Source organism: Salmo trutta, chromosome 17 (genome assembly GCF_901001165.1).
Source record: "Salmo trutta chromosome 17, fSalTru1.1, whole genome shotgun sequence".
NCBI classification, from domain to species: Eukaryota; Metazoa; Chordata; class Actinopteri; order Salmoniformes; family Salmonidae; genus Salmo; species Salmo trutta.
In genome coordinates, this window is record NC_042973.1 from 10,959,526 (window position 1) to 10,985,650 (window position 26,125).

Below are 26,125 nucleotides of genomic sequence, written 5' to 3' on the forward strand. Positions count from 1 at the left end.
GTACTTGGGAGTAAGGCTAGATGGTACACTGTCCTTCTCTCAGCACATTTCAAAGCTGCAGCCTAAAGTCACATCTAGACTTGGGTTCCTCTATCATAATCGCTCCTCTTTCACCCCAGCTGCCAAACTAACCTTGATTCAGATGACCATCCTACCCATGCTAGATTATGGAGACATCATTTATAGATCGGCAGGTAAAGGTGCTCTCGAGCGGCTAGATGTTCTTTACCATTCGGCCATCAGATTTGTCACCAATGCTCCTTATAGCACACATCACTGCACTCTATACTCCTCTGTAAACTGGTCATCTCTGTATACCCGTCGCAACACCCACTGGTTGATGCTTATTTATAAAACCCTCTTAGGCCTCACTTCCCACATTCTGAGATATCTACTGCAGCCCTCATCCTCCACATACAACACCCGTTCTGCCAGTCACATTCTGTTAAAGGTCCCCAAAGAACACACATCCCTGGGTCGCTCCTCTTTTCAGTTCGCTGCAGCTAGCGACTGGAACGAGCTGCAACAACACACAAACTGGACAGTTTTATCACAATCTCTTCATTCAAAGACTCAATCTTGGACACTCTTACTGACAGTTGTGGCTGCTTTGTGTGATGTATTGTTGTCTCTACCTTCTTGCCCTTTGTGCTGTTGTCTGTGCCCAATAATGTTTGTACCATGTTTTGTGCTGCTACCATGTTGTGCTGCTGCCATGTTGTGTTGCTACCATGTTGTTGTTATGTTGTGTTGCTACTATGCTGTGTTGTCATGTGTTGCTGCATTGCTATGTTGTTGTCTTAGGTCTCTCTTTATGTAGCGTTGTCTCTCTTGCTGTGATGTGTGTTTTGTCCTATATTTATGTTTTATTTTTAATCCCAGGCCCCCGTCCCCGCAGGAGGCCTTTTGCCTTTTGGTAGGCCATCATTGTAAATAAGAATTTGTTCTTAACTGCCTTGCCTAGTTAAATAAAAAAGGTTAAATAAAATAAATAAATAGTATCCCCCTGTGCTTAAATAGCGGGACAGTGGATGGTAACTCACTCAAGATGAGCCAGGTTTGACTGAGCTGCAGGTAAACCCTGAAGTCCGTCTGAAAGCCGATGTCAGAGATGGTAACATCACCATCACTGTGAGGCTTCCCTCTCAGTGTACTGAACTCCCAGTAGCAGTGCCAGATCCCTGAGAGAGAGAGCGAGAGAGAGAGAGAGAGAGAGAGAGAGAGAGAGAGAGAGAGAGAGTGAGAGAGAGAGAGAGAGAGAGAGAGAGAGAGAGAGAGAGAAAAGAGAGAGATGTGAGAAGTTATCTGCTACATTTGGTTTTCCATGACAACAGGTGTTGGTTTGCCATGACAACAGAGGTGTTGGTGACAGTTGGATGTTAGAAGATGTGGACACTGACTCCCAGAAATCTATATACAGTAGCGGTATGTTACTTTAAGTACAGTATGGGCTAGTGGAGTGTGGGTACTGTACTCAGACTAAAGACGGCATTAGGCTCTTTTACTGAGGCTAAAGTTGCTGTTGATTAGTGGCAGAGTGTACTGTACTGTATTACTAACCATAGCCCACCACAGCGATGACTCCAAAGATGATGAGCCACAGGAGAACTCCGGCTGTGAACCGTAACAGCAGGATAAAAGCCAGGCTGACCACCATGGTTATCACCAGACCTCTAGACACACACACACCTTTATGTCAGAGTGAAAACCACAGTAAAACGCACATATGGCACTCACAGACGCACAGAAACGCGGCTCTTACATTAAGATCCAGTACCAGGAGCTGGCGTAATCCTCAAATATCTTCATGCCAACCTCCTTGGCATCTAGCAGACTGGTAATGCCACTGTGAGAGAGGAAGAGGAGGAGTGGGATAGACAAATATAGTGGGGTGGGAGAATTGTGGAAAGAAAAAAGGTAGATAGAGAGGGAGATGAAGGGGGAGAGAGAGGGAGGGAGAAAGAGAGAGAGTGAGAACATGTCCACAGAGGCAGAAACATTGACTTATACAGACCTGTGTTGTATAACAGTGACTCTCTTGTTCACACAGCAGGTCATGACACACTGCAGTTTATGAGGGGGTTGTACAACCCTGGGAGACTGCACAGGTTGTAGGCAGGCCTCCCTTATAAATGTCACAAGTCAACATCAGTGTTATCAAAGTGCTAGGAAGCAGTGATGCTCTCTATGACTCTGAAGCAGCAGGTTACTACTCTACAGCAGTTACAAATGAATCGTCTGATTAGAACAGGACAAAGAAATGGGTCTGGATTATTCATTATTCCTGAATCTCTTTCCGTCAAAACTACATGAACAAGCAGGGTATGGTAACGGTTCAATGTACAAACTGGAGAAAGAGGTGATAGCAAAAACCACCGAGAATAATTTGATCAGATATCCACTGTAACTACAGAGATTCTGTGAAATCATGCAAATATCTGGCTTTGTGATTCCTCATTATTGCATTGGTAAACTGGCAACGTTAACACAAGTTATATTGTTCATAATTTAAATTGTAGATATCTGAACTAAAATATTCCCCGATGCTTTTGCTCAGTAGATTATCAGATTCTACAGGACTGGTGGACAGCAGTAGCAAGAGACTAAAACCAACCTTCCACTGGAACTGTGTAGAATGCCTCCGGAGTCAAGCACTAATCTGTTTTATGAGGACAGCTACCTCACGTCAGGAGCAAAGCTCACTCTAGGCGTTCATTTAATCTGGGCCAACGTACTTCTATAAAAATCCCTATAGTAGCACAAAATACAATTTACTTAAGTCATTTTGTTGTTATGAAAAAGAGAGTCCCTGTCACGACTGATTTGGACTGGCGGATAGGCGGAATCAAATGCAGGAGACAGAGGTGCTGGAGGTGAGTGTCTTTTAATATAACTGACACACACAAACGCCGAAAAGCACAGGGCGCTATACAAAGTTCCAGTATTTTGAACTGCGCCCATAAAACACAAACTATAATTACAATGCGCAAGGAGCGCAGCCGGTAAATCGCTCGACAAAACTGTCGGTAACACAATGTAGACAATAAACAATCCCGCACAAAATCCCAACTGAAAACACATTAAATAAGTCCCCACTAATGACATACACAAAACAGGTGCGGAACAGACAGACAAAACTAAACGACACAGAAACAATGATCGGTGGCAGCTAATAGGCCGGCGACGACGACCGCCGAGCGCCGCCCGACCGAGGAGGGGCGCCACTCTCGTTGGAACCTGTGACAGTACCCCTCCCCTGACGTGCGGCTCCAGCCGCGCGCCGACGCCGGCCTCGGGGACGGCCCGGAGGGCGAGGCGCCGGCCGATCCGGTCGGCGACGGTGGAAGTCCAGCAGCATAGAGGGGTCCAGAACGTCCGCCGCCGGAACCCAGCACCTCTCCTCCGGACCGTACCCCTCCCAGTCCACGAGGTACTGCAGGCCCCCTACCCGACGTCGGGAGTCCAGGATGGCTCGGACTGTGTACGCCGGGCTCCCCCCGATGTCCAGGGGGGGCGGGGGGGCCTCCAGCACCTCACTGTCCTGCAGCGGACCAGCTACCACCGGCCTGAGGAGAGACACATGAAACGAGGGGTTAATACGGTAATACGAAGGAAGTTGTAACCTGTAACACACCTCGTTTATCCTCCTCAGGACTTTGAACGGCCCCACAAACCGCGGACCCAGCTTCCGGCAGGGCAGGCGGAGAGGCAGGTTCCGGGTCGAGAGCCAGACTCTATCCCCCGGGTTAAACACGGGGGCGTCACTGCGGTGGCGGTCAGCGCTCTCCTTGTGCCGTTCGCTCGCCCTCCTTAAACATTCCTGGACCGTGCTCCAGGTCTCCTGAGAGCGCTTCACCCATGCCTCCACCGCAGGAGCCTCTGTCTGGCTCTGTTGCCATGGCACCAGGACCGGCTGATAACCCAGCACCACCTGGAAGGGTGACAGATTAGTGGAGGAGTGGCGCTGAGAGTTCTGGGCCATCTCAGCCCATGGCACGAACTGCGCCCACTCCCCTGGCCGGTCCTGGCAATACGACCGCAGGAACCTGCCCACATCCTGGTTGATGCGCTCTACCTGCCCATTACTCTCGGGGTGGAACCCCGAGGTCAGGCTGACCGAGACCCCCAGCCTCTCCATAAACGATTTCCATACCCTGGATGTAAACTGGGGACCCCGATCAGATACGATGTCCTCGGGCACCCCATAGTGCCGGAAGACGTGAGTGAACAGGGCCTCCGCGGTCTGCAGGGCCGTAGGAAGACCGGGCAAAGGGAGCAGACGGCAGGACTTAGAGAACCTGTCCACAACGACCAGGATCGCCGTGTTCCCCTGAGACGGCGGGAGATCCGTAAGGAAATCCACCGAGAGGTGAGTCCATGGCCGCTGTGGAACAGGGAGGGGCTGTAATTTCCCTCGAGGTAGGTGCCTAGGAGCCTTACACTGAGCGCATACTGAACAGGACGAGACATAACGCCGGACATCCTCAGCCAAGGTGGGCCACCAGTACCTCCCCTTCAGGCCCCGCACTGTCCGTTCCACCCCAGGATGACCCGAGGAGGGTAGAGTATGGGACCATCGGATCAGGCGATCGCGAACACCAAGCGGAACGTATTTCAGGCCCACGGGACACTGCGGTGGAGTAGGTTCTGACCGACCCGCCCGCTCGATGTCCGCATCCACCTCCCATACCACCGGTGCCACCAGACAGGAGGCGGGAAGTATGGGAGTAGGATCGATGGTCCGCTCCTCGGTGTCGTAGAGACGCGACAGTGCGTCAGCCTTCCGGTTCCGGGAACCTGGAATGTACGAGAGAGTGAAGTTAAACCTCGTGAAAAACATGGCCCACCTTGCCTGACGGGGATTAAGCCTCCTCGCTGCCCGAATATACTCCAGGTTACGGTGGTCGGTCCAGATGAGAAAAGGGTGACGTGCCCCCTCAAGCCAATGTCTCCACACCGTCAAAGCCCTGACCACGGCTAACAGCTCCCGGTCCCCCACATCATAATTGCGCTCCGCCGGGCTCAGCTTCTTAGAAAAGAACGCGCATGGGCGGAGCTTCGGTGGAACGCCCGAACGCTGCGAAAGCACAGCTCCTACCCCAGCCTCGGACGCGTCCACCTCCACTATAAATGGCAAAGAGGGGTCCGGATGCGCCAGGACAGGTGCATTGGTGAACAGAACCTTCAGACGATGGAAGGCTCTGTCCGCCTCTGCTGACCATCGTAGCCGCACCGGCCCCCCTTTCATCAGTGAGGTAATGGGAGCTGCCACCTGGCCAAAACCCCGGATAAACCTCCGATAATAATTAGCGAACCCCAAGAACCGCTGCACCTCCTTCACAGTGGCTGGGGTTGGCCAATTACGCACAGCCGTCACGCGGTCACACTCCACCTCCACCCCCGAGGTGGAAATGCGATATCCTAGAAATGAGACGGCTCTTTTGAAGAACTCACATTTCTCAGCCTTGACGTATAGGTTATGCTCCAGCAGCCGCCCAAGCACTCTACGCACCAGGGACACATGCTCGGCGCGTGTGGCGGAGCAGATCAGGATGTCATCGATGTACACCACCACACCCTGCCCGAGCATGTCCCTAAGGACCTCGTCCACAAAGGATTGGAAGACAGCGGGAGCATTCTTTAACCCATACGGCATGACGAGGTACTCATAATGGCCCGATGTGGTACTAAATGCGGTTTTCCACTCGTCTCCATCTCGGATACGCACCAAGTTATACGCACTCCTGAGATCCAATTTCGTGAAGAAGCGCGCCCCGTGAAATGACTCCACTGCCGTAGCAATGAGAGGTAGCGGGTAACTGAAACCCACTGTGATAGCATTTAGACCTCTATAGTCAATGCACGGGCGCAGACCTCCCTCCTTCTTCTTCACGAAAAAGAAGCTCGAGGAGACGGGGGATTTAGAGGGCCGAATGTATCCCTGTCTCAAGGACTCAGTGACGTATGTATCCATAGCCACTGTCTCCTCCTGAGACAGAGGATACACGTGACTCCTCGGAAGGGTCGCGTCGGCCTGGAGGTTTATCGCACAATCCCCTCGTCGATGGGGTGGTAATAGAGTCGCCTTCGTCTTACTGAAGGCGATAGCCAAATCGGCATACTCTGAGGGAATGTGCACGGTGGAGACTTGGTCTGGACTCTCCACCGTAGTCGCACCGATGGAAACTCCTATGCACCTACCTGAGCACTCCCTCGACCACCCCGTAAGAGCCCTCTGTCTCCACGAAATCTGGGGGTTGTGTGTGGCTAGCCAGGGGATTCCCAGTACCACTGGGAACGCTGGGGAGTCAATGATGAACAGGCTGATACGCTCCACATGACCCCCCCACGTCTGCATAACCAGTGGCACGGTGACCTCCCCTACTTGGCCTGACCCTAGCGGTCGACTATCTAGGGCGTGCACAGGGAAGGGGTGGTCCAGCTGAACCCGGGGAATCCCTAACCTCTCAGCTAACCCATGGTCCATAAAACTCCCAGCTGCACCTGAATCGACTAGCGCCTTATACTGGAAGTGAGGGGAAAAATTAGGAAAACAAACGGAGGTGTACAAGTGGTCGACAGGGGGCTCTGGGTGTGGTTGGTGCGGACTCACCTGGGGGGCCGAAGCAGTGCTCTGCCTGCCCTCCGAACTCCCGGAGGGACCTCTCCAGCACCGGTCCACAGTGTGTCCTCTGCGTCCACATCGGGTGCAGGAGAGACCCCCACCTCCGGTCCTCCTCGGTGCAGCCCCCCCTATCTCCATGGGCTGTGGAGCGGGAGGACTGGTAGGTGGAACGAACAGGCCCCGACTGGAACGTCCCCGGGCAGCCAGCAGGTTGTCCAATCTAATGGACAAATCCACCAGTTGGTCCAGAGTGGAGGTGTTGTCCCTACATGCCAGCTCCCGGCGGACGTCCTCACGAAGGCTGCACCTATAGTGGTCTATTAGGGCCCGCTCGTTCCACCCCGATCCAGCGGCGAGAGTCCGGAATTCCAACGCGAAATCCTGAGCGGTCCTCGTCTCCTGTCTCAAATGGAATAGGAGCTCACCCGCCGCCCTGCCCTCCGGGGGATGATCGAAAACCGCCCGGAAGCGGCGGGTGAACTCAGGGTAGTCACCCCGGGCCGAGTCTGGACCATCCCAGACCGCATTGGCCCATTCCAGGGCTCGACCCGTGAGACACGAGACGAGGACGCTCACCCTCTCTTCGTCGGAGGGAGGTGGGCGGACGGTCGCCAGGTACAGTTCCAGTTGGAGGAGGAACCCCTTGCACCCAGCGGCCGTCCCATCGAACTCCCTGGGAGGTGAAATCCGGATCCCGCTGGCACCCGCTTCAGTGGATGTAGGTAGGGGCGCAGGGTGAGGGACCGGAACTGGTCCTGCTGGGGAGGCACTTCTCTCCCATCTCTCCAACCGGGCCAACACCTGATCCATGGCCGAGCCTAGGCGGTGGAGGAGGCCGGCATGCTGGGAGACCTGCTCAGCCATGGATGGCGCTTCTGCTCCTGCTGACTCCATCAGTTTTCAGGTGCGGGATTCTGTCACGACTGATTTGGACTGGCGGATAGGCGGAATCAAATGCAGGAGACAGAGGTGCTGGAGGTGAGTGTCTTTTAATATAACTGACACACACAAACGCCGAAAAGCACAGGGCGCTATACAAAGTTCCAGTATTTTGAACTGCGCCCATAAAACACAAACTATAATTACAATGCGCAAGGAGCGCAGCCGGTAAATCGCTCGACAAAACTGTCGGTAACACAATGTAGACAATAAACAATCCCGCACAAAATCCCAACTGAAAACACACATTAAATAAGTCCCCACTAATGACATACACAAAACAGGTGCGGAACAGACAGACAAAACTAAACGACACAGAAACAATGATCGGTGGCAGCTAATAGGCCGGCGACGACGACCGCCGAGCGCCGCCCGACCGAGGAGGGGCGCCACTCTCGTTGGAACCTGTGACAGTCCCTGATCTCCATCAGTACTAATGAAACCATTTGTTAACTTGTATTTAACCAGGGAAAAACACATTGAGACCAAGGTCTCATTTGCAAATGTGCCCTGGGAACGATACAAAAAAAAATATTAGACAATTTAAAACACAAAATTAAATAAATAGCAAATATTATATACACAATCAAACAAAACAAACACCTTTATCAATATAAAAATCCCTAACCGTTCTCCTAAACTGACCCAGAGACAATAACACATCGAAACATTACTTGGAGATTATTCCACATGATAGAGACCTGGTAGGAAAATGCAGATTTCCCCAACTCTGTGGATACACATGGAGTACTGTGCTAATGTGCCTAATGCACTCCACAGACCAGAATTTAACAGATGGAGTTCAGCCAAACCTCCAGTCGAAAGCAAAATAATAGATGCAATGTTGAAGTGGTTGGTTGTAGGAAGTGTAATTGGCCTGAAATGCTCTGTCCTTGGAAAGCTTGTTGAAGCTCTTGACATTCAGGGGGAAATATGGGAAAGGCACTGGGGTGGACAAATCACGTGTAAGGGTGAGATGAGTCCAGCCATGCCTGAGGGGTTCACCACCAGGCGAAAAGCTGAGAGATTACAAAAAACGGACCTTTAAAATTGCTGTATTTTTTTGGAAATGGGAAATTAAGGAGCTGTCACCCTAACAACAGAGGTTGAGGTCATACAAAGTTCAACATTTGGGTGAGATGAAAGATAGCATTACACCTGTCATAACAAAAGCCTCACACCAGTCATAACAAAAACATTACACCAGTCAAAACAATAGCATTACACCGGTCATAACAAAAACATTAAACCAATCAAAACAAGAGCATTACCCCGGTGATAACAAAAACATTACACCAGTAAAAACAATAGCATTACACCAGACAAAACAATAGCATTGCACCAGTTAAAACAAAAGCATCACATCTGTCAAAACAATAACATTACACAAGTTAAAACAATTGCATTACACCAGTCAAAACAATATCATACCAGTCAAAACAATGAGGATGACATTAGACGACTAGTCAACAATAAGGACATCAATCTGAACCCCTACAAATCAGCCGGGCTAGACAATCTGGACCCTCTGATTCTAAAATTATCTGACGAAATTGTTGCAACCCCCATTACTAGCCTGTTCAACCTCTCTTTCGTATCGTCTGAGATTCCCAAAGATTGTCTCCCCCTCTTCAAAGGGGGAGACACTCTAGACCCAAACTGCTATAGACCTATATCTATCCTACCCTGCCTTTCTAAGGTTTTCGAAAGCCAGGTTAACAAACAGATTACCAACCATTTCGAATCCCACTTCTCCGCTATGCAATCTGGTTTCAGAGCTGGTCATGGGTGCACCTCAGCCACGCTCAAGGTCCTAAACAATATCATAACCGCCATCGATAAGAGACATTACTGTGCAGCCGTATTCATCGACCTGGCCAAGACTTTCGACTCTGTCAATCACCACATTCTTATCGGCAGACTCAACAGCCTTGGTTTCTCAAATGATTGCCTCGCCTGGTTCACCAACTACTTCTCTGATGGAGTTCAGTGTGTCAAATCATAGGGCCTGTTGTCCGGCCCTCTGGCAGTCTCTATCGGGTTGCCACAAGGTTCAATTCTCGGGCCGACTCTCTTCTCTGTATACATCAATGATGTTGCTCTTAAATGCAAGTAAAACTAAATTATGCTATTCAACCGATCGCTGCCCGCACCTGCCCGCCCGTCCAGCATCTCTACTCTGGACGGTTCTGACTTAGAATATGTGGACAACTACAAATACCTAGGTGTCTGGTTAGACTGTAAACTCTCCTTCCAGACTCACATTAAGCATCTCCAATCCAAAATTAAATCTAGAATCGGCCTCCTATTTCGCAACAAAGCCTCCTTCACTCATGCTGCCAAACATACCCTCGTAAAACTGACTATCCTACCGATCCTCGACTTTGGCGATGTCATTTACAAAATAGCCTCCAACACTCTACTCAACAAATTGGATGCAGTCTATCACAGTGCCATCCGTTTTGTCACCAAAGCCCCATATACTACCCACCACTGCGACCTGTATGCTCTCGTTGGCTGGCCCTCGCTTCATACTCGTCGCCAAACCACTGGCACCAGGTCATCTACAAGTCTCTGCTAGGTAAAGCCCCGCCTTATCTCAGCTCACTGGTCACCATAGCAGTACCCACCCGTAGCACGCGCTCCAGCAGTTATATCTCTCTGGTCATCCCCAAAGTCAATTCTTTCTTTGGCCGCCTTTCCTTACAGTTCTCTGCTGCCAATGACTGGAACGAACTGAAAAAAAAATCACTGAAGCTGGAGACTCATATCTCCCTCACTAGCTTTAAGCACCAGCTGTCAGAGCAGCTCACAGATCATTGCACTTGTACATAGCCCATCTGTAAATAGCCCATCCAACCACCTCATCCCCATACTGTATTTATTTATTTATCTTGCTCCTTTGCACCCCAGTATGTCTACTTGCACATTCATCTTCTGCACATCTACTATTCCAGTGTTTAATTGCTGTATTGTAATTACTTCGCCACCATGGCCTATTTATTGCCTTACCTCCCTTATCCTACCTCATTTGCACACAATGTATATAGACTTTTTCTACTGTATTATTGACTGTATGTTTGTTTATTCCATGTGTAACTTTGTGTTGTTGTATGTGTCGTACTGCTTTGCTTTATCTTGGCCAGGTCGCAGTTGTAAATGAGAACTTATTCTCAACTAGCTTATCTGGTTAAATAAAGGTGATAAAAAAAATAAAAAATAGAGCAGTCATAACATCAAGGCACAAGTACAGCAGATAAAGTGAGTGCCACTGAGTCTGGTGGCTTGACGCTCAGAGATAAATCTTCCTGGTTCAGAGACAGAGGGAAGGATAGGTTAGAGGACATCATCCCTGCTCGGTCAGAAGCAAAGAACACACTGTCAGAAACGGTCTTCAAAACAGTTTCATCTCATGACAAGGACATCAGAATACCACTTTCATTTTCAGCTTCGAAACTCAAGTTTTGTGTTCAGATTGACTTTCATAGACTGAGGTAGGCCTAAGAGCTATATATAACTTGTGCTAATTACTGTGGTAATAACGCTAATTACTACACTAATCTGAGGGTGCTCTTTTCCAGTTTTACTAAATGAAATCTTTGCAAACATTATGATAAGAAAGAAGGAACACGTTGACGAAGGAGCACATTGATGAAAGCCAGGGGGTGACGTGACACTCAGCTTTAAAAGACCAATAGTACATCAGCTGTAAGCTACATTGTTACTCTTTGTTAGGGCTTTGATATCGATGTAAACTCCACATCATACAACATTTAGAGGTAATCTGTCCCCTTTCCTTTCCACAGCCACAGTCAGAGGAGCAGCAGCAGATTACCGATGATGCACAGTCAAGTGGGAAGGTTAGTTTGAAGACAGTGAACTCGGGGCTACAGAAGGTTGAAATACTGTAATTAGTTTGAGACCTCTCCAATCCTTGCTGCATGGCAATAACTTGGCTATGAAGGAAAAGCATTCAACTGGTCATCAATTCCTTGTTTCAAAGGCAAACGGGTTTAAATCTATGCAACCATGGAATTTGATGCACTAATGATGGCAACTCATTGATACAAAACTATCAAGACCCTGCATCTGTCTTAATTGCTCCTCTAATCATTCCCACCAGTTAATCTACATTTATTGAAAGTTTTAAAGACTGTACATGCATAAGCATGAAGAAAGTCACTTAACTGTACTACTGTGAAGCTACAGCATACGTTGTATTTTCATGCAGACATGCATAGACGGCTTTCAATATGCATGAATGATCCACACTCCACAGGCTATTGGGCATGAGTCTCATTGCCCAGTTATCCTACCCTGCAATAGCTGTCCAGTTGACTCTGGGTTCAAGGGTGGAATCCCTATGACCCAGGGGCACAACGTTCACTGGGGACGGAAGGGGTCATGTCCCCCCCACATTCTGAAATAGCATTTTTGTCATCCCAGTTTTATCATTTGAATGTGATACAAAACGAGGTAACCATGTGCTTTAGGACTATGCGGACGCCTCCGAGCGGTCGGGTAGGCTGTTTGGAGTGTTTATCCAACTAGATAAAATAACAATAATAATAATAAATTATTATGTCCCCCCCACTTCTAAAACCAAAGTTGCGCCACTGGTTTCAATGCATTCGCATTCCCAAACATCAATGAGGCCTCAGTGAACAGATTTGTGCAGCGTTAATCTTTCAGGTCTGCTGGTCAAAATTATTCAACCATTTGATACCATCACCCATAATAGGTCTTCCACTTATGCAACAGTCTCCCTCAGCCTCAACAGTATTTCCACTACACAAAGGGACATTGAGGAGAGCAGGACTTACTTGGACAGAAATTACAACTATCAAATCAAGCTTTATATATACACAGCATATTTCAGACATGGAATGCAACACAATGTGCTTTACAGAGAAAAAAAAAGAAAAAAAGAAAGAAAATAAAAGCTGAAATATTTACTACACAACAAACATAAGAAAAGAATGACAGAAACTGAACAACTAAAAAGTACCCTAAGGAAACGCAAAGCTAAAAAATATTGTTTTAAGATCTCTTAAATATGTCCACAGTTTCAGCCCCCCTCAGGTTCTCTGGCAGGCTATTCCAGAGGCTGGGGGCATAGTAACTAAAGGCTGCCTCTCCATGCCTCTTGGTCCCCCCTCAGGTTCTCTGGCAGGCTATTCCAGAGGCTGGGGGCATAGTAACTAAAGGCTGCCTTTCCATGCCTCTTGGTCCCCTCAGGTTCTCTGGCAGGCTGTTCCAGAGGCTGGGGGCATAGTAACTAAAGGCTGCCTCTCCATGCCTCTTGGTCCCCCCTCAGGTTCTCTGGCAGGCTGTTCCAGAGGCTGGGGGCATAGTAACTAAAGGCTGCCTCTCCATGCCTCTTGGTCCCCCTCAGGTTCTCTGGCAGGCTATTCCAGAGGCTGGGGGCATAGTAACTAAAGGCTGCCTCTCCATGCCTCTTGGTCCCCCTCAGGTTCTCTGGCAGGCTATTCCAGAGGCTGGGGGCATAATAACTAAAGGCTGCCTCTCCATGCCTCTTGGTCCTAGGCTTTGGGACAGTTAAAAGGCCAGTACCAGAGGACCTGAGAGCATTATAGTAGTCAAGTCTGCTTGTAATAAATGCATGGATGAGTCTTTCTGTATCAGCCGGAGAGAAAAACGGCCACACCTTGGCAACGTTCCTCAGGTGGCAAAAAAGCTATTTTAATCACGTTCTAATGTGTAATTCTAAATTTAGATCAGTAGTTTTTACCTGGTGTTTTATCTTTATTGCCCAAGGTGCTTTGGCTCCAACAATAATAACCTTGGTCTTGTCTTGATTTAGCTGGAGGAAGTTGTGAGACATCCAAGTATTTAAATCACTAATACAATATAATAATTTATACACGGAGCTAAAATCCTCTGATGACACAGAAATGTAAAATGGTGTATCGTCTGAGTAGCAGTGAAAATCAATGCTGTGCCTTCTGATAACGCTGCCAAGGGGTTACTGAACAGTATTTTTCACTGAGTTTTGTTCACCAATGATGACAAAAAACTCTCGACAGGTAGGTCCTAAACCAATTTAGAACTGGACTGGAGAGGCCAACCCACCTCTCCAGTCTGTCCAGAAGGACATCATGGTCAACAGTGTTGAATGCAGCACTTAAATCTAAGAGGACAGAGAGCTGTTTGGCATCTGTGTTGGCTCCAAGATCATTTACTACCTGAACTAAGGCTGTCTCTGTGCTGTGGTGGGCACACAACCCAGATTGGAATTTTTCAAAAATACAGCTGGCACATAAAAAAAATATTTAGCTGTTTGAACAGAAATTCCTTCAGAATTTTGCTTAAGAATGGAAGGTTGGAAATTGTCCAAAAATTGCTAAGAGCTGATGAATCTAGATTACTTTTCTTCAGAAGGGGTTCCACAATAGAAGTTTTTAGTGCAGTGGGGAAAGTGCCTGTGAACAAGGAGTGATAACTAAAGGCGCCTCTTCTTCAGATATGCAATTAAAAACAGTTTTGAAGAAGATGGTGGAGATAGGATCAAGAAGACAGGTAGAAGGCTTAAGTTGTGAGATCACTTTCCTGAGCATGTCTGTGTCAACCAGGGAAAATTACTCCATAATGCCTTTGCATGGTAGGCTAGGGCACATATCATCAAGGTTCTCATCAGGTCTTGCTTGACTGATACCCAGCCTAAAGTTGGTTTTCTTACCTACATTTACATTTACATTTAAGTCATTTAGCAGACGCTCTTATCCAGAGCGACTTACAAATTGGTGCATTCACCTATAATATCCAGTTGAACAAACACTTTACAATAGTGCATCTAAATCCTTTAAAGGGGGGGGTTAGAAGGATTACTTTATCCTATCCCAGGTATTCCTTAAAGAGGTGGGGTTTCAGGTGTCTCCGGAAGGTGGTGATTGACTCCGCTGTCCTGGCATCGTACCTCTAAAATATCCCACAAACTCATCACATTGAGATGTGGAGGAAAGTTCACATACTGTAGGTTGGCAGGGGGAGGATTTACAGGCCACCAATGGTCGAAAAGAGCACTGTCAAATTATTCTGATTAATAGTGATCAAGTAAAAAAAAAAAATTGCCCGCCTGGCATTTTTAATTGCCCTTTTATATATGCCATATACAGTGCTTTCGGGAAAGTATTCTGTCCATTTCACTTTTTCCACATTTTGTTATGTCACAGCCTTCTTCTAAAACAGATTAAATATTTTTTATCCTCATCAATCTACACACTATATCCCATAATGTAAAAGTGAAAACAGGTTTCCAGAAAGTTTTGCAAATGTATAAAAAAAACATCAAATTAAATACCTTATTTACAAGTACAAGTATTCAAACCGTTTGCTATGAGACTCGAAATTGAGCTCAGGTGCATCTTGTTCCCATTGATCATCCTTGATGTTTCCACAACTTGATTGGAGTCCACCTGTGGTAAATTAAATTGATTGGGCAGAGAAGAATGGGAGAAACTCCCCAAATACAGGTGTGCCATGCTTGTAGCGCCATACCAAAGAAGACTCAAGGCTGTAATCGCTGAAAAAGGTGCTTCAACAAAGTACTGAGTCAAGGGTCTGAATACTTATGTAAATGTAATTTAATCAGTTTCAATTTTTTTGAAATTTGCAAAACAAAATCTAAAAACCTGTTTTTGCTTTGTCATTATGGGGTGTGTAGATGGATGAGGGGAAAAAAACAATTTAATCAATTTTAGAATAAGGCTATAACATAACAAAATGAGGAAAAAGTCAAAGAGTACTGTCACGTTTACTCCCACTCAGGTGCTCGACGTCGGCAGTTGTCTCATCATTATGCAGACCTGCCACAATCGTTATGCGCACCTGCGCCTCATGACACTCACCTGGACTCCATCACCTTCCTGATGACCTCCCCTATATCTGTCACTCCCCTGGACTCCATCACCTTCCTGATGACCTCCCCTATATCTGTCACTCCCCTGGACTCCATCACCTTCCTGATGACCTCCCCTATATCTGTCACTCCCCTGGACTCCATCACCTTCCTGATTACCTCCCCTATAGCTGTCACTCCCCTGGACTCCATCACCTTCCTGATTACCTCCCCTATATCTGTCACTCCCCTGGACTCCATCACCTTCCTGATTACCTCCCCTATATCTGTCACTCCCCTGGACTCCATCACCTTCCTGATTACCTCCCCTATATCTGTCACTCCCCTGGACTCCATCACCTTCCTGATTACCTCCCCTATATCTGTCACTCCCCTGGACTCCATCACCTTCCTGATTACCTCCCCTATATCTGTCACTCCCCTGGACTCCATCACCTTCCTGATTACCTCCCCTATATCTGTCACTCCCCTGGACTCCATCACCTTCCTGATTACCTCCCCTATATCTGTCACTCCCCTGGACTCCATCACCTTCCTGATTACCTCCCCTATATCTGTCACTCCCCTGGACTCCATCACCTTCCTGATTACCTCCCCTATATCTGTCACTCCCCTGGACTCCATCACCTTCCTGATTACCTCCCCTATATCTGTCACTCCCCTGGACTCCATCACCTTCCTGATTACCTCCCCTATATCTGTCACTCCCCTGGACTCCATCACCTTCCTGATTACCTCCCCTATATCTGTCACTCCCCTGGACTCCATCACCTTCCTGATTACCTCCCCTATATCTGTCACTCCCCTGGACTCCATCACCTTCCTGATTACCTCCCCTATATCTGTCACTCCCCCTGGTTCATTCCCCAGGTGTTATTGACTCTGTTTCAGTTTCATGTCTGTACGCTTTTCCTGTTTTGTATTATGTTCTACTTATTATTATATTTGCACTCCCTGCACTTGCTTCCCGACTCCCAGCGTACACGTTACAGGTCTGAATATCTCCCGAATGCACTAAATATGCCATTAATAAATAGAAAGTAGCTTAGCTACTAAATATGTTAATTTTGTTGCAGTATTGGTTTACTTGAATTCAATTGGCTATAAATGACCTTTGCAGTAAGTCTGATATTATTTGTATGGTAGCCTATCAGTCTATAAATAGACACAATAAATAGATGGCAATAGCTAGGTTTCAATCCAATTGGTGACAGATTTTCATGTGAATATTCTAAAATCCACATAAAGAAAATATGCAAATTTTCCACCAAACTGCCTCGACAACATTTCGACTACAACAAAGGGACGTTGAGGAGAGCAGGACTTACTTGGCAGCGTCCCTGAGATCGATCACGCTCCTCGTTTTACCTAACCCGTCTTTGAAGTCCGTCTTGTTGGCGACAGTTAGCGTCCCGTTCCTGGTGATGAAGTCAGGGAAGCACCTCTGAAGGACTGAAACACACAAACAAATACTTAATGGCTAAGAATAATGTTTCAATGTCATACACTGTTGATAAGTATCACTTTCCTTTCCCAACCCCTTACACATAATGCCCCCTCCCACAGAACCTAAGTCTTAGAATAGACAGTCTGAATCTTAAGTCACCATAACGATAGTGGAGGAACTGTGTGTAGAACCTGGATTCACTTACAAGGTCTGCTTGGCACTATCATAGATGGGCAGTCCTCATCTCTCAAGACGTGTGCAACTGACTAAAGGGAGACAAGAGAGGAAGAAGACGTCAAACAATATAAATTCAGTGATGTCAAATCCTCAGAGTTTAGTTTTTATACCAACTCATAGGTTAGGATGACTGGTAAGACATCCTATCACCATATCCTATGAGTTTGCCATTATCCAAAAGGACCATGAGGAGAGTGGGCGTGTGGCTGAGCTGAATAGGAACAGAACAGAAGGCTGTCATACATTAGACTGGTAGGGAACCCTTCCTGAGTCATTTGTCGTTTTAGCACTCTGGTCTGGGTGCAGACTAAGCGCACACTCTTTTCCTCTCTCTCTTCCTCCCTCTCTCCCCCTTTCAGTCCCTCCCACTTTGTCACAGAACTTTTACATCTCATTATGTTTCCTTTACATAATACATTACATAGGCCTAGTACTTATAAAGCAATATCGTGTTTTTCCATATAATTAAATATACAACAAGATATACTCTAATTGCAGCAACTAAATGACTAACTGATTCTAATAAGATTGCCATTCCGGAAGAGCCTTGGTCACTACTGACTTTTAGATGGATAACCATTACAGATGACATCTGTTCAGAACACTCAAGGACTTAATGAGGTGAGGCCATAAGTGGCTGGAGGCATCAGGTCTCTGTACCTTTCTAGGATTGTCGAAGCCCGGCTTGCAGAACTGCCTGTAATACTCCCAGTAGCTGTTGTTGTACCTGTAGTTGTACTGCATGTCTAGGTATGTGGCAAATCTGTCTGGGCACTTGGAGACACAGAGCTGAGAAGAGAGAGGTAGAGACAAACATTCATCAACGCTTAACAACAGAGAACACTGACCTTGTATAATCAAGCAAGAAAGAACAAGCAGGAACATAATAGCATAATGTGTGCCGCGTAAAGAGGGACCTCTTACCTGAGTTGTAGGGCACTGGAGGTTAATGAGAACGGCAGGATTGGCACATTGCAATATGTTGAAGTAGAATAATATGGCTTTGTTGCTGTAACCACAGGGAAATGGAGAGAATAGTCATTCGTTTTCCAACACATACACAATGACAGTTTTATTAGAAAACACTGAGAACAAATGTTGTATTGAACTAATGGCAGATTGAGCTGCCTGTCAAACAGAGGCAGGACACAGTGTAAACACACACAGGGTGCAGCAAAGCCTGTGCTTAATGCTACTTTAAATGCACTTTTCATACATGCCACACAAAGCCCTATACAAACAAGAGGGGGGGGTTACTGTACAGCAGGGCTCTGCACTCTATTCCTGGAGAGCTACCCTCCTACAGGTTTTCACTCCATTCCCATTCCTGGAGAGCTACCCTCCTGCAGGTTTTCACTCCCTTCCTGTTCCTGGAGAGCTACCCTCTTACAGGTTTTCACTCCATTCCTGTTCCTGGAGAGCTACCCTCCTACAGGTTTTCACTCCATTCCTGTTCCAGGAGAGCTACCCTCCTGCAGGTTTTCACTCCATTCCTGTTCCTGGAGAGCTACCCTCCTTTACATTTTTGTCATTTAGCAGAGCAATTTACAGTAGTGAGTGCATACATTTTTGTACTTATTTTTCTTACAGGTCCCCCATGGGAATTGAACCCACAACCATGGTGCTGCAAGCACCATGCTCTACTAACTGAGCCACACGGAAGCCACACCCTCCTCCAGGTTTTCGCTCCAACCCCAGTTGTAACTAACATGATTCACCTTCTCAATCTGCTAATTATTAGAATCCGGTGCGCTAGATTAGGGTTGAGTGTAAACCTACAGGACAGTAGCTCTCCAGGAACAGGGTTGGAGAGCCCTGCTGAACATAGAAGGGTAGCTTAAAATGACTATGTTTCAAATATTACAGACTAATACAACTGGCAGACCGGATATTAATCGTAGAGAAAAGCAGTTTGTCAGCATTATGATTTCTCGCACATTGTTCCTGCTGTATTGGAGGTGTCAAAAGTGTTTAAGCCGACACCCCTCGCAGGCTGTTTACAATCTCTTCCAAGTGCAGAATTCTTTTAGAGGATATTAATGTGAAGCCACACTTGTCCTAAGTGCAATGCAATGATATAGTACTATAACTATCCATAGTAACTATATAGTATCCATAGTACTGTAGATACAATAAATTTTTCTCCAAACACAGATAGCGGTCTTTCTTTCGACTTACGCGTTGGGGGTCCCCTGCTGTCCACAGAACTGTCCGTGGCTGTCAGTGGGGTAGACCACCTTCCTGGGGTCGCCATGGATCCAGGCTGCAATCAGACAGACATCATTAGCCTCATTCACAGCCCTGTCATATGTCAATCCCTCTGGACAAGAATGAGTGATAGGATCTGCCTGACTGTGTATGTACTGGAATATTCTGACAGTCTGTAATGCACATGCACAAGTTGTCTCGACCTCTGAATGCTCAGCTATGAAAAGCCAACTGACATTTACTCCTGAGGTGCTGACCTGTTGCACCCTCTATAACCACTTTGATTATCTTCTTATGGATGGTGGCAGTATTGAGTAGCTTGGATGACTGACGTGCCCAGAGTAAACTGCCTGCTACTCACGCCCAGAAACTAAGATATGCATATTATTAGTAGATTTGGATAGAAAACACTCTGAAGTTTCTAAAACTGTTTGAATGATGTCTGTGAGTATAACAGAACTCATATGGCAGGCAAAAACCTGAGAAAAAATCCAAACAGGAAGTGGTTTGTAGTTTTTCAAGTGATTGCCTATCCAAACTACAGTGTCTGTGGGGTCATTTTACACTTCCTAAGGCTTCCACTAGATATCAACAGTCTTTAGAACCTTGTTTGAGGCTTCTACTGTGAAGTGGGGATGAATAAGAGCTCCTGGAGTCAGAACACTGCCAGCAGGGCATGAGCCTCAGCCATGCGCACTCACGTGAGAGGTAGCTCAGTTCCATTGCATTTCTGAAGACAAAGGATTTCTCCGGTTGAAACTTTATTGCGGATTTATGATAAAAAACATCCTAAAGATTGATTCTATACATCGTTTGACATGTTTCTACGAACTGTAATTGAATTTTTTGAGTTTTCGTCTGACCTGCGCGTCGTGAATTTGGATTTGTGAACTGAAGGTGCGAACAAAAAGGAGGTATTTGGACATAAAGGATGGACTTTATCAAACAAAACAAACATTTATTGTGGAACGGGGCTTCCTGTGAGTGCATTCTGATGAAGATCATCGAAAGTAAGTGAATATTTATAATGCTATTTCTGACTATTGTTGACTCCAACATGGCGGATATATTGTATGGCATGTTTTTGTGTCTGAGCGCCATACTCAGATTATTGCTTTTCGGTAAAGCTTTTTTGAAATCTGACACAGCGGTTGCATTAAGGAGAAGTTTATCTAAAGTTCCATGTATAACACTTGTATTTTCATCAACATTTATGATGAGTATTTCTGTAAATTGATATGGCTCTCTGCAAAATCACCGATGTTTTGAAGGCAAAACATTACTGAACATAATGCGCCAATGTAAACTGAGACTTTTGGATATAAATATTAACTTTATTGAACAAAACATACATGTATTGTGTAACATGAAGTCCTATGAGTGCCATCTGATGAAGATCATCAAAGATTAGTGATTCATTTTCTCTCCATTTCTGCTTTTTGTGACTCTCTTTGGCTGGAAAATGGCTGTGTTTTTTTGTGTATAGGCGCTGACCTAACATAATCATATGGTTTGCTTTCGCCGTAAAGCCTTTTTGAAATCAGACACTGTGGCTGGATTAACAAGAGGTAAAGCTTTAAAATGGTGTGTAATACTTGTATGTTTGAGGAATTTTAATTATGAGATTTTTGTTGAATTTGGCGCCCTGCACTTTCACTGGCTGTTGTCATATCGATCCCGCTAACGGGATTCAAGCCATAAGAAGTTATTATCTGACCCTGCTGTTCATCTATAAATGTTTGAACATCTTGAAGAACGATCTGGCCTTAACGGCCATGTACTGTTATAATCTCCATCCAGCACAGCCAGAAGAGGACTGGCCACCCCTCAGAGCCTGGTTCCTCTCTAGGTTTCTGCCTTTCTTGGGAGTTTTTCCTAGCCACCGTGCTTCTACATCTGCATTATTGCTCTTTGGGGTTTTAGGTTTCTGTATAAGCACTTTGTGACATCTGCTGATGTAAAAAGGGCTTTATGTGACTGATTTGATTGACTACCATAATCACCTCAGCCCACAAGTACTGTACATCAGTATAAAAGAAGGTCAAATGAGATCCAATGTAGACTGCTGTTATGAATCACAATCAGAAGCCAGATATGAATATATTAGTGTGTCAAGCTGAGACCTGGCTGTTCAGCCATTACAGGACAACCCGAAAAAGTCTGTGAGAAACTTAGAGATTACAGAGTGATAATACGACTGAAAAGCACTAACAAAACCAAGGCCAAGGTAATCCAATCACTCCAACACTTTCTCCACCAGTCTGCATCTTTTGAGGCTTCAATTCACAATGCAATCCTGTGTTCAATAGTTTTTCTAACCTGTTCAAAACATAAACAGCAAATAATTACCTAGGAGGACAATAACATATTATTTTCTAGCCTGCCTCACACAGCTGGGAGGAAGAGAAAGAGAAGTTATGCACGAGGAAGAGCACAGGGGAGGAGAAAGAATGAAAAGCTCTTCACATAATTGCTGACATGCCAGTGTCTATTTGAAGTCACCTCCATTTTCATGGCTCTGGCTCTCTTAAAGTAATTGGGCAACAGACAGTCCTTCCTCTGCCCAGACTCGGACGTGACTACACTGCCAATGGAAGTCTGAGAGGGACTCCACTTTGAGAGAAGACATCACCGTTGATTTCATTTGACTCACTCAGGGTGTGTGTGTGTGTGTGTGTGTGTGTGTGTGTGTGTGTGTGTGTGTGTGTGTGTGTGTGTGTGTGTGTGTGTGTGTGTGTGTGTGTGTGTGTGTGTGTGTGTGTGTGTATGTGTGTATATCTGTATGTACAGACTTAGGTGTGTGTGTGTGAGGAGATTCACATGATTGATTCCAATCTACTGAGAGGAACACACTGGAGTATGGCTGTGTTTAGCTGCTCTAATTAAATGCCTTAAAAAGGCATGGAGACCAGAGGACATCACCCATTGCTCTAGAGAACATGCTCTAACCTCCAATCAGAAGATTAGAAGCACAGATTAGGGAGAAGCCTTAGAGCAGTGGTTCCCAAACTTTTTATAGTCCCGTACCCCTTCAAACAATCCACCTTCAGCTGTGTACCCCCTCTAGCACCAGGATCAGCACACTCTCAAATGTTGTTTTTTGCCATCATTGTAAGCCTGCCACACACACACTATACGATACATTTATTAAACATAAGAATGAGTGAGTTTTTGTCACAACCCGGCTCATGGGAAGTGACAAGAGCTCTTATAGGACCAGTGCACAAATAATAATAATCAATCATTTTGCTTTTTATTTAACCATCTTACATATATAACTTTATCGTTCATTGAAAATTGTGAATAACTCACCACAGGTTAATGAGAAGGGTGTGCTTGAAAGATACACATAACTCTGCAATGTTGGGTTGTATTGGAGAGAGTCTCAGTCTTAAATCATTTGCCAAACAGCCTCTGCCTGTATTTAGTTTTCATGCTAGTGAGGGCCGAGAATCCACTCTCACATAGGTACGTGGTTGAAAACGGCATCAGTGTCTTAACAGTGCGATTTGCCAAGACAGGATTCTCTGAGCGCAGCCTTATCCAGAAATCTGGCAGTGGCTTCTGATTAAATTCAACTGTCACAGAACCGCTTATTGCAATTTCAATGAGGCTCTCTTGTTAAGATATTGGTAAGTGGACTAGAGGCAGGGCATGAAAGGGATAACGAATCCAGTTGTTTGTGTCATCCATTTCAGAAACGTACCTGCGTAATTGCACACCCAACTCACTCAGGTGCTTCGCTATATCACATTTGACATTGTCCGTAAGCTTGACATCATTTGCACACAAAAAAATCATACAATGATGGAAAGACCTGTGTGTTGTCCTTGTTAATGCAGACAGAGGAGAGCTCCAACTTCTTTATCATAGTCTCAATGTTGTCCCGCACATTGAATATAGTTGCGGAGAGTCCCTGTAATTCCAGAATCAGATCATTCAGGTGAGAAAAAACATCACCCAGATAGGCCAGTCGTGTGAGAAACTCGTCATCATGCAAGCGGTCAGACAAGTGAAAATTATGGTCAGTAAAGAGAACTGTAAGTAAGCTCATCTCTCAACTCCAAAACAATGTGTCAATACTTTGCCCCTTGATAACCAGCGCGCTTCTGTATGTTGTAAAAACGTTACATGGTCGCAGCCCATATCATTGCATAGTGCATAAAATACACGAGAGTTCAGGGGCCTTGCTTTAACAAAGTCAACCATTTTCACTGTAGTGTCCAAAACATCTTTCAAGCTGTCAGGCATTCCCTTGGCAGCAAGAGCCTCTCGGTGGATGCTGCAGTGTACCCAAGTGGCGTCGGGAGCAACTGCTTGTATGCACGTTACCACTCCACTATGTCTCCCTGTCATGGCTTTTGCGCCATCAGTACAGATACCAACACATCTTGACCACCAAATTCCATTTGATGTCACAAAGTTGTCCAGTACTTTAAAATTATCCTCTCCTGTTGTCCTGGTTTCCAGAAGAGGATGTCTTCCTTAATTGACCCCCCATAAACGTAGCGGACATATACCAGGAGCTGTGCCAGGCCCGCCACGTCTGTTGACTCATCCAGCTGTAACACATATAATTCACTGGCTTGTATGCGAAGCAGTAATTGTTTCAAAACATCTCCTGCCATGTCACTGATGCATCATGAAACAGTGTTGTGTGATGAAGAAATTGTCTGTATAGTGTTTTGGGCCCTTTGCCCCAGCATTGTCCCAGCCATATCCGCAGAAACAGGAAGAATTAAGTCCTCCACAATAGTATGGGCTTGCCTGTCTTAGCGACTCGGTAGCTCACCATATAAGGCGCTTTTAGCCCCTTCTTATTAATGTTATCTGTTGCTTTTATACATGTCTTACTACTCGAAAGTTGTCTTAATTCTTGCTCAAAAAACTCTGTGGCTCATTTTTCAAATTTGCATGTTTTGTTTCTAAATGTCTGCTGAAGAGTGAAGGTTTCATTGAGTTGTGAGATAGTACTTTGCACATATAACATACTGTGGCTGAGGAAAGGCACTACTCCCAATATAAGTGAACCCCAAATCAATGTAGTTCTCATTATATTTGTGCCTCTTCGATGGTCCAACATCCCTGTTTGTTGTTCGGTGCTTTCCCGGGTAAGGGGGCAGAAGCTCTTCGGCTGCATCAGATTCACAACTGTCAGTGTCCATAATAGCTGGGCTAACAACAAATGTAGTTACTGATGCTAGCATTGGATGTGCTCGTGGAAGCAGAACACAACTTGTGTCGTCGACAGGTGCAGGTGTAGTACTGCTGGTAGTAGTACTACCAGTAGAGCTGGTATGAGTCTCTATGGAAACGCGGGCCTTACTTTTTAAACCATTTATCAATTTTTCGAGCAAACGGGATGAGCAGCAGCTACATTTGGCTACATACGGACCGTTAGTGGAATTCCCACGAGAGAGTAATGGTTAAAGTGATTGGATGTTAATTATTTGACTAGGCTACCTGTATTTGACATTGTGTTGTTATTTCGCTAAACACTAGATGGTTAAATTTTATTTTTGGCAGTGAAACGAGGCTCCTCAGGTGAGAAAAAAACATCACCCAAATGTATAGCCCTGTTGGAAAATATAAATGGACTGTTTGAAAATGTGAAGAAAAAAAAAAAAAAAAAAATTACATTTTGAAATGTGAATCACATTTTTATTTGGCGTACCCCCGACGGCATTGCACTATCTGCCATAGAGTAACCTCAGAAAACAGAAAGTGCCTCACATACAAACAGACTGATGTTACTAACTCCCGCTCATTAAGGAATGGGTCTGTCTCTGGGGAAATTCAGGCGCTCATATTTCTACCTCCCACACACTACACAATCAGAGGCTCTGTTGCTCAATGCAAAAAATGGCATCAAATACAACACTAGCATCGATATGGCAACACAGTTGGTGGAATATATAGAACACAAAGACTATCTAGATGAGAGCTAGGCACGCAGAAACTCACTAACTAACTAACCATGAACACAGACGAACTCACACACTCACCAACTTTCCTCACACCATCTGTTTAGACCAGTGTTTCTCAACCCTAGTACTGGAGTACCCTCAACAGTACACATTCTCATTGTAGTCCTAGACAAACACACCTCATTCAACTCATTGAGGGATTGATGATTCGTTGACAAGTTGATAAGTTGAATCAGGTGTGCTTGTCCAGGGCTACAATGAAATAGTGAACGGTTGGGAGTACTGGAGGACCAGTGTTAGGAAACACTGGCTTAGACCACATCCTTCTTTGAGGTACAACAGAGTGAAGCCTTCCCTGTGGCTTAGTTGGTAGAGCATGGTGTTTGCAACGCCAGCATGGTGTGTGCAACGCCAGGGTTGTGGGTTCAATTCCCATGGGGGGCCAGTAAAAAATAAATAAAAAAATAAATGCATGAAATGTATGTATTCACTACTGTAAGTTGCTCTGGATAAGAGCGTCTGCTAAATGACTAAAAATGTAAGGGGGATGTGAGTGGGACACTGGGACTTTATTGTTATGAAACCTCTATGTCCGATGAAATAGGCAGCAACATGACAACTCACCCACGGTGCCCAGAGCGATGTAGCCGAGGATGACGATGACGAAAATGACACAGCACAACACATCCGTGCAGGCCCTGGGGAGAAGAGAGAAACAGAGAGAGTGTAATATTTACTGTTATTGTTTATTATCTAGTTCACTTGCTTTGGCAAAGTTAACATACGTTTCCCATGCCAATAAAGCCCTTGTCATGACTGCCCTTGGGGGAGGATCAAAGGCGCCCCCCCCTCTCAATTCAATT

General features: G+C 45.8%; 1 protein-coding gene across 2 annotated transcripts in view; it reads right to left on the minus strand.

Annotated features, from left to right (window-relative positions):
- Positions 1 to 26,125, minus strand: part of slc44a5b (solute carrier family 44 member 5b) — an 84,469-nt gene that overhangs the window by 14,157 nt on the left and 44,187 nt on the right. For both annotated transcript variants that reach the window (XM_029695618.1, XM_029695617.1), the window contains exons 3-11: positions 25,887 to 25,960; positions 19,306 to 19,390; positions 18,052 to 18,136; positions 17,788 to 17,916; positions 17,096 to 17,156; positions 16,772 to 16,895; positions 1,763 to 1,846; positions 1,561 to 1,673; positions 1,044 to 1,181 (exon numbers count right to left, since the gene is read on the minus strand). In XM_029695618.1, coding sequence (XP_029551478.1) covers positions 1,044 to 1,181; positions 1,561 to 1,673; positions 1,763 to 1,846; positions 16,772 to 16,895; positions 17,096 to 17,156; positions 17,788 to 17,916; positions 18,052 to 18,136; positions 19,306 to 19,390; positions 25,887 to 25,960 — 893 coding nt within the window. The remainder of the gene's footprint in view (positions 1 to 1,043; positions 1,182 to 1,560; positions 1,674 to 1,762; positions 1,847 to 16,771; positions 16,896 to 17,095; positions 17,157 to 17,787; positions 17,917 to 18,051; positions 18,137 to 19,305; positions 19,391 to 25,886; positions 25,961 to 26,125) is intronic.